This window comes from Hydra vulgaris, chromosome 08, assembly GCF_038396675.1.
Source record: "Hydra vulgaris chromosome 08, alternate assembly HydraT2T_AEP".
Lineage (NCBI taxonomy): Eukaryota > Metazoa > Cnidaria > Hydrozoa > Anthoathecata > Hydridae > Hydra > Hydra vulgaris.
In genome coordinates this window covers 33132501-33141698 of record NC_088927.1, presented here as the reverse complement: position 1 = coordinate 33141698, position 9198 = coordinate 33132501, and the positions used below count along the sequence as shown (strand labels likewise).

General features: G+C 29.3%; 1 protein-coding gene across 1 annotated transcript in view; it reads right to left on the bottom strand.

Annotated features, from left to right (window-relative positions):
* Positions 1-2451: 2451 nt before the first annotated feature.
* LOC100201546 (aldehyde dehydrogenase, dimeric NADP-preferring) overlaps positions 2452-9198 on the bottom strand; it is a 67448-nt gene continuing 60701 nt past the window's right edge. The window contains exons 10-12 of the mRNA XM_065803469.1: positions 4488-4603; positions 4279-4408; positions 2452-2713 (exon numbers count right to left, since the gene is read on the bottom strand). Coding sequence (XP_065659541.1) covers positions 2542-2713; positions 4279-4408; positions 4488-4603 — 418 coding nt within the window. The 3' untranslated portion in view covers positions 2452-2541. The remainder of the gene's footprint in view (positions 2714-4278; positions 4409-4487; positions 4604-9198) is intronic.

Genomic DNA, 9198 nt, shown 5'->3' with positions numbered 1-9198 from the left:
TATATATATATATATATATATATAAATGTCACTATTATTATTATAAAGTTGAAAAACTTCTTTTTGTTTTTTTTAATTAATTGTTACACACTTCCTTTCCACTATTTTATCACTCTAAAATGCCTGCAAACGATATATGGAGAAACAAGTTAATCACGATATTTTCAAGGACATGTTTTTAAACTCTGTACCTCTTACTTATGAGCAAAATATCTACCACTACATCATTTTTTTGTTTTTAACTTTTTCATAAAGTTGTTAAAGAGCTCTAACATTATAGTGTTGAAATAGTTACTAAAAATGATTTCAAATATTATCTTGGGTATTTAGATATTAAATACTCAACAAAATATTTTGGTGTTTTAAATTTTTTATTAAGTGTTGTTATAAAAAAGAAAACTAGTGACATTTACATCAATGTGGCTTAGGTTTATTTAACCTAATTTAATCGGCGAATAACCCTATAGGGTTATTATAATAAGTATAATAAAAAAAAAAATATTATGTAAAAAAAAACAAAAAAAACAACTTAGGAAAGTGAAGAAATTTTTATATTCTTCTAGAAATGCTTCTGTAGCATCTAGCTTAAAATCAACTCCAATTTCAAAGTCATATGTTTTAGCGCACTGTGTTCTGGATGCGCACTGTATTCTCGATCATCTTAAAGAAGTAGTTAAGCGAAGTATCCCGAAAGAAAATTTCGTTCTTTTCACGTCATTACAATCGAGTGTTTTTCATTTTGTTATTCAGCTAATTTCTTTGCCAGTCTTTTAACAAAGAACTTATGACGTTCCGCGCCCATTCCTTCGTTTGTACACAATACTTAAAGGTGTCAAACTGCCATTATCAACTTCACGAACTTAAAAATTTGAGCATGGCAGTATCATCCATTTTCCCTGCAAAATGTATGAATATGCTGCAATATGTACATTTAAAAAAAAGCCTGATTGACACAATTCCCATCACATATAATAGCTTTTATATTTTCACTGACTGAATTAATTATTTGATCGTTTAAATTAATTTGTTCAAATAAAGAATCAGATCGTAATTTTGATATTGGTATCACTTTAATCAACACCTTTGGACCCCCGTTTAAACAAACAGCCATAATACTCAACAATGTTTTGGACAATTCCAAAATGCCAAAATTTCAGTTCAAATTATTTTTAAAAGTTGCTGAGAAGAAGTTGTACACTTTTAAGCGGTCTGTTGTTATGGGCGTAGTTAAATTTCTTCTTCTATTTTTTAATGTACTTTAGCGATAATATTACTCTTCAAGCATAAAAAATTAGTCTAAATACCTTTTTAAGAGAAACGGATTTTTAAGGAGGTACACTAGAAAAAAGTAAATCTGTAAAATATTTTTTTTTGTTGATAAAAATCTGATTTAACACTTACAATTATTTTCATTTCAAAAAAGATTTAAAAATTCATGTCGGATAAAAAAAAAAAAGTAGTGTGCTTTAAATCAGAATATTTTTATCTAGTCAAATGTTTGTAGATTTGTATTTTTTAATCTGGTTATCAAGGTGCTTCAAGAAGATCTCACGGTCTTGTCACAGAGCAGCACGGAAGAGCGCATAGCTACACAATTCACGCCTACTTCCTTGCCGATGTCGCAAATATGGCCGGAACAATGAACTTGTTGATCCTGAAGCAAGCGCTCTTACCACTGCGCCACGGCCACACTTAATATTCCGATTTAAGTTTTACTAATTCAGCTCAACTACGTTGAGTTTGATCAATCTGTTTTTAAAAATTTAATTGCTCTTTTTTATAACAAATTATAGTAAAACATTATTTCTTTGATTTCGTGCCATAAATGGTTATCTAAGCAAACCATCATTAATTCAAATATTTCATACCAAGTAAAATACTTCTTATTTGGATAGCATCCTTTTACATTTTTGTCTGAACAAGTATTTTTTACATCTTTTACAGCTTATAAGCAACAGATATATTTGTGTAAGCTTATTCTATTTATCAAATATATTAAAAGGTTTATGACGTCTACCAATGCAGTTTGGACTGAGAAAAACAAAAATAATGCTTTTTTGAATATTTTTTCGCTACCATCCCACGATTTATTATTACTAAACAAGTCCAGAATCTCTTTCAAAACAAGTAGAAACACTGTTGCAATGAGTTTGTAATTTTTTTATGGTAATAGGTTTTATTAAAGCAAAAAAAAAAATTATATTGTGGTAGGTTTTATTAGTGCAAAAAAAAATTTTTTATATGATAGTAGGTTTTATTAAAGCAAAGTTAAGGCATTTCAATACAGTAAAAAAATTCTTTAAAAAGTTAAGTTAAACGATGAATCTATTATAGTATCCAAAAAATAACAATATATTTCCCAAGTAGTGGTGAAATGGGTAGAGGTACCTTTCAAAATATCATTTATACCACTTAAAGTTTCTTATTTCATGTCATGTCAATAAAAAAACATTTATTTGAATATTTATTGTATTTGTCCATTTCGATGATTTTAAATTTATTTCAAACAAAAAAAAAACCATAATCTCATTTTAAAATTTCCTAAAACTTGAAATTGTAAACATACGCTGAAAATACAACACCACAAGCAATGAGTGAGGTTCCGATTGTCAAATACCTATTTCCTCGGCGTCCATCAATTTTCTTATTTAGTCCATTCGTAATAAAACGAAGGATGTAGTTTTCTTGAGAAGGATATGGAGGGTAACGTATTCTAAATAAAACTTGTATCAATAAACTGAAGTATGACATAAAAATATTTTAAAATTATAAAAAAATAATAATGTATAATATATTAAACATTTTTAATAAGTATAAAATTTTAAACAAATAGGAAAATATGCGGCAAGAAACCTACGCTGGAAAAAAAAACAACTTTAACATATTTTCTGGCTGAAATAAAGTTTAGAAATTATTGCTACATGATCATCCATTTGATTCCCACTTATTTAGCAATAAAATGTTGACTAGAATTCAGTAAGAGAATATATATTAGAGAAAACACAAATGTTTTTACCCCAAAGAGACATTTTATCCCAAGTTCCCATTTCATACACCAAAGTCTGTGTTTAATATAACTATTTTCCTTTATTACCAAACAAAATTTATAACTTCAAGTGGCTAGGAGAGGAAGATTCAAGATGAAACAATGGTAAACGCTGTAGTAGATGTAGAAGTTAGGGATAAACTTAGGGATAAGTTTAGGGATTTGCAGTGGACCTATAAAGGCATTTTGAACTGTTGATTGGAGTTTAGCTCATCGATTACTAAGTGGACCAAAAGTGGCATTTGCTATAAGTGGCCAGCCGATAACTTTTCAACATGTGATATAGTGGTTAGTCATCGATTAGCCGCTTTTGGTGGCTGCCACTAATACCCCACTAAGTAACCGATAAGCAAAACTACAGTAGACCGCTCAAAATACCTATATAGGAGGTCCACAAAAATTCCGCTATAGAATGTTTTCTGGGTAGACATGAACGTAATTTAGTTTGGAGTTTGCACAGTGTTTGAAATTGAAAAAAAAACATTTGAAACATCAAAAATTCCTGCGGACACCCATTTTAATAACTTATCTAATATCTCTTAAAAATAAATGATGATAAATTGATGATGAGCAACCTTATAAATGTATTTATCGTCAGAGAATTTGTAAACATAAAAATGATGAGTATAACTATTCTCAGAGATTTTGAAATTATAAGGAAACTGAATATACTAATGGTCAGGACTAGGTTTAAAAAATCAAAGCTTAAGCCGGATCTATGGCTTGAACTGGATGAATATTATTGTTATTATTATTATTATAGAATAAATTCTATAATTATATGTATGCTGATATTCATCTTGACATGTGGAAAATGGGAAAAAGCAATAGCTTACTCAGAGTGGCAAGGAGAGCACTTTTATCAAGATATATTGGATTGGACTATGTAGTCCTTCGTATGATGGGGGATTATTAATTAGGACTATTAAGTATATTAAAATGTAGTACCCCATCATTTAGAAAACAAAAAACTTGTTTTTTTTAAATACATTTACAAATCTAGAAAACATTTTTGAGTCATTATTAACTGCATTTGTCTATTTATTATAAGTGTTCTTTATATAACCAAACTACATGAGTAAAAATATAAAAACTTCCTAGCTATGTCAAAAAAAAATTAATTATAACAATGGTGTTTATAGTATCTATAACACTACTAATAAATATAAGTAATGGTATAATATAATGATTATAGTATGTTAATATATTTCAGACAGAAAAACAAAATTTACTTGTTAAGGCTTTCAAATCTCTGAGTTGCAATCAGACATGATTTTTGATGGGAAAAAGTTTTTAATGAATGTATGCCATTATATGCCCCCATTCCACTTTCACCAACTCCGCCAAATGGTAAAGATGGTACTAAAATAAAATTCACTGATTTAAATATTAAAAATCATAATTATAATTACATAATTTATAATTACTTATAAACACTGACCAGCAGCATGCATTATAACATCATTTACAGATACCCCTCCAGATGATGTGTTTTGTAAAACAAAATCGATTATTGTTTTTTCTTTTGAAAATATGTAAATAGCAAGTGGTTTCTCTCTAAAAATAATTAAGTAAAAAATAACTATGATTTAAAAAGTTTATAAATGCAGATGAAATATGAACAATTTAGCAATTATGTTACTCCAAACTTTTTCTGTTGCATTAGTTTTGAGAACTGAGGTTAACTGATTTAAATTTAACAGATTTCACTGATTTAATAAATATATATAAATCCTAAACACAAACTATATATATAATTATTATATATATATATATATATATATATATATATATATATATATATATATATATATATATATATATATATATATATATATATATATATATATATATATATATATACACACACACAATAATAGGGGCAAATCTGTAATTCCACCTCTCTTGCATGGTTCAGACTTTGTCACCTCACCTAAAGACAAAGCTGAATTGTTTGCTAAGAACTTTTCATCAATATCATCTCTTGATTCAACCAGTTGCATTCTACCTGATATAGCCGTCAAACAGGTTGATCCATTGCTTGACATTGTATCACTCCAGCTTCTGTATCTAAAGTGATTTCTTGCTCAGACTCTTCTACAGCTTGTGGCCTGGACAACATACCTGTTATAGTCTTGCAGAAATGTTGTCTGGAGCTGTCGTCTATACTTTCAAAACTATTCAACAAGTGCTTATCAGAGTCTTGTTTTCCAGCCTGCTGGAACGCAACATCTGTTATCCCTATTTTCAAAAATTCTGGAGAGTGATCTGATTCGTCTAACTACTGCCCCATTAGTCTTCTTCTTATCATAAGCAAGGTTTTTGAATCTTTAATTAACAAACACTTAATCTCTCATCTTGAATCTAATAACTTTCTGATCATCATTATGGATTTCGATCTTCTTGTTCTACAGCTGATTTGCTAACAGTTTTATTGTGCATTAGATAAAGGTGGAGAGGTTAAAGCTATTTCTAAAGCTTTTGATGAAGTATGGCATGCTGGTCTTCTCCACAAGCTTTCTTCTTACGGAGTATCGGGTAACATCTTTAAGATTATTGAATCCTTCCTTTCCTATTGTAGCATAAATTTATGGGTTCCTCAAGGTTCAATTATTGGCCTATACTCTTTTTAATTTACATTAACAATCTTCCAGATATTTTCACATATAAGGTGGCATTGTTTGCTGATGATACTACCATTTATTCTTGTCGTGATAAGAAGCCAACACTCTCTGATTGCTTGGAGGTGGCATTTGAGCTTGAAAAGGATCTCATTTCTGCTACAGCATGGGGTTCACAGTGGCTGGTAAACTTCACTTTAGATAAAACTCAATTTTTTTCAGCCAATCGTTATCGCAATAACTTAGATCTTCCCATTTTTATGAATGGTAATGTACTCAAAAGTCATCAACCCTTCATCTTCTAGGATTAACTCTTACTTCCGATCTTTCTTAGAAACCATATATCAAATCTGTTACAAAATTAGCATCTGCTAAAGTTGCATCTCTTTATCGAGCTTGACACTTTCTTACTTCGGATTCTATTCTTTATCTCTATAAATCTCAAATCTGGCCTTGTAAGAAATACTGTTGCCATATCTGGGATGGTTCTTCTAATGATACCCATTCTCTTTTAGAAAAGGTGCAAAAACGCATTGTAAACATAGTTGGACCTGCTCTTGCAGCCAACCTCCAACCATTATCACATAGTCGTAATGTTGCTTCTCTTTCACTTTTCTACAAATACTATAATGGGCACTGCTCTAAAGAGCTAGTGTCTCTTGTGCCATCTACTAAAGTTCATTCTCGTGTTACTCGTAATTCAATTAAGTGTCATCCTTTTTCTGTGACTGTTCCTAAGTGCTCCAAAAACGCTTATTCGTCTAGTTTTTTTCCTCAAACATCAGCTCTTTGGAATTCGCTTCCTTCATCTTGCTTTCCTGATTCATATAATTTGCAATCCTTTAAGTCGTCCATCAATCCTTATCTTGCTCTACAATCTTCATCTTTTCTCTTCCAGTAACTTCCAACTCTAATTAGTGGTTGCTTGCAGCCTTGTTGGAAGCAAAGATGTTTAAAAAAAGAAACATTGATTTGTGGGCTTTCGATATTTACGTTCAGAAGAGAACATGACATGTTTTTATTTATTCATTGTAAATGTGGATTATGAATGATTTTTTATTCTTAATCTTTTTAGATTGCTCCTTGAAGAAAAAAATCAGCCAAAGCAGATGCAGAACACTCAATATTTTACAAAACTTGTAAATTTATAGAAAGTCAATTGCAGACAAGAGTAGAAGTCATTATATCATTAAATCATTACATCACCTACTCATATTCCAAAAGGGTCTATATTAATCATATCTGTTCGCAAAGTGTTAAAGCAGTTTTAAATGACAGAAATTCTTTTGTGACTTTAAAAAGTGTTGTTTGTGATGGTATCAATGTAAACAGGGGCTGAAAAATGGTATCATTCAAATGGTATTGTAAATGGAGTGAACATTGAAATGCCTGATAACTTTATTCATGATCTCAGTAAAAATGAGAAATACTTACTTTAGGTATGCAATGCTGTAATCCAATTGTCCGTTATCCAATGTTATCCAATGTTATCCAAAAATTTTAAAATTTGGATGCAGAAACAAAGAAGTACTCAAAGACTTCTTCCAGAAATCTCAATCAGGTGGCTTACACTGCCAATTGTTCGCTTGGTTTTTATATATTTTATGTTAATCATAAAACCCACTACAAGTCTGATAAAAACTGTTAATTACATAATCAAAGTTTACTGCTTTTGCTAGTTTTTAATCATGAAAAATTGAAAATGCATTAAAGGATTAAGACTCTGAATGCATTTCATAATCATGATTATGAAATGCATTCAGAGTCTTAATCATCCTCATACAATAGCAATTGATCATAAAGTATTGTAAAGAAATTATTATTTGCCTCATCCTGAAGTGTTTTGTTGTCAGCCAACACGGATGAAGACAAAGAAAAATTATTTTATGCAAAAGAAATTACAATACTGATGGTGTACATGTTTACTATCCATGAACAATTTTTCTCAATTTCCATGTTTTCTAATATTTGGAAATGATTGACTGATATCTCTCCTTCTCTAATTTTATTTGACATAAACAATGAAAACCTCTTCATCAAAGTTACAAAATGGCATTCTTCAAATTCCTGATTTTTTAAGCGATTCTAAAAAATATCTGGTCAAAGAAGTATTTTGAGTATCCGAGATTGTCACAACCTATGAAAAGCCTCATGGTTTGTTTCTCATTCATAGTAAAATTCCATGAGGAATTTTACTTATGCTGAATAAAATATTGTTCCTTTTACTGTAAAAATCATTTTTTGTCATGAAAGTGTTTATGTAGTTTATCTCTAAGTTCTTTCGAATTTCATTTTTAGTCTGAATTGATTAAAAAAAACTATAACAAAGAACTTCCATTGAATCTGTTTCGTTTTTTAATTTGTTTGGTTTAATACTTAACAATAATAGCGTATTTCTATTGTCCTTAATGTAAACAAATGCAAATATATGTCGCAAAATGTGCTATACATGGTTTTTTTTTTATAAGCATAACATATTTTTAAAATGATTTATTCATAAATACCACCAGCTTAAATAAAAAACAATATTTTACAACAAGAGATTTACATAAAAGATTATATTAAAACAATATTAAGAATAACGCATATGAAACTTTACAATACATAAGAAAATTTGTTTTGCAATGACTTCCCAATGCAATGTTTTTTTTTCCAAAAACATGTTAAAAATGTTGAGTAAGACTAATTATTTTGATAAATCATAATAATTATAATTATTAGTAAGACTAATTATTACAATATTATGTTTACTATATATTTTAATAAAACTTATTTAATACTTTTTAATTAAATGTTTTAAACCTGGTCTCACCTACATAATTGTAGGAGAGGGTTAAAAAGCTAGAAGTAGATTTATTGATAAAAATTCATTGATTGGGTTGTTGTAATTGTAGGGGTAGGTAGAGATACGTTCATGTTAACGGAGATTGGGGGAACAGTCATTTGATTGGAGGTGGAGGTGGTAATTATCATTTTATTTATTTTAAGATTTAACTCTTATGCAATCATTATTTTTAAACAAAATTTTATATCAAGTTTACACTAGAGAAATACAAATTTACTGCTTAGTGTTTACTGTATCAGGCACTACTTAAAAGGTAAAAGGTAAAACACAAAGTTTTATGTATTTAATTAACTAAAATTGTAAAAACTTGTTCCTATAATTATTTAATTTTTGTATTCATTTTAAAATTCAACACGTTTTATGACTTTTTATATAACTTTTTTTCTTCTTTATTATTTACTAATATCACCTCCCGAAGGCCGAGGGGGTCACAATAATCAAAAAGGCTACATCTTTTTTGTTTTTTAAACTGTGATTCCAACCTTCTCTTGACTCTTCGATATCAAAATACAAAACGAACAAAACTGCAAAAATGAACAAGATTGCTGCATGGAGAAACAAAATGAGTGTGGTACAACCAGGGATGTGGTGGGTTGGGACTCCAAACTTCTCGCTTACAAGGCGAGCCTTTTATCACTTACCACTACTGCATTGGTAGTGGTTTATATTAGTCATATACATTAGTA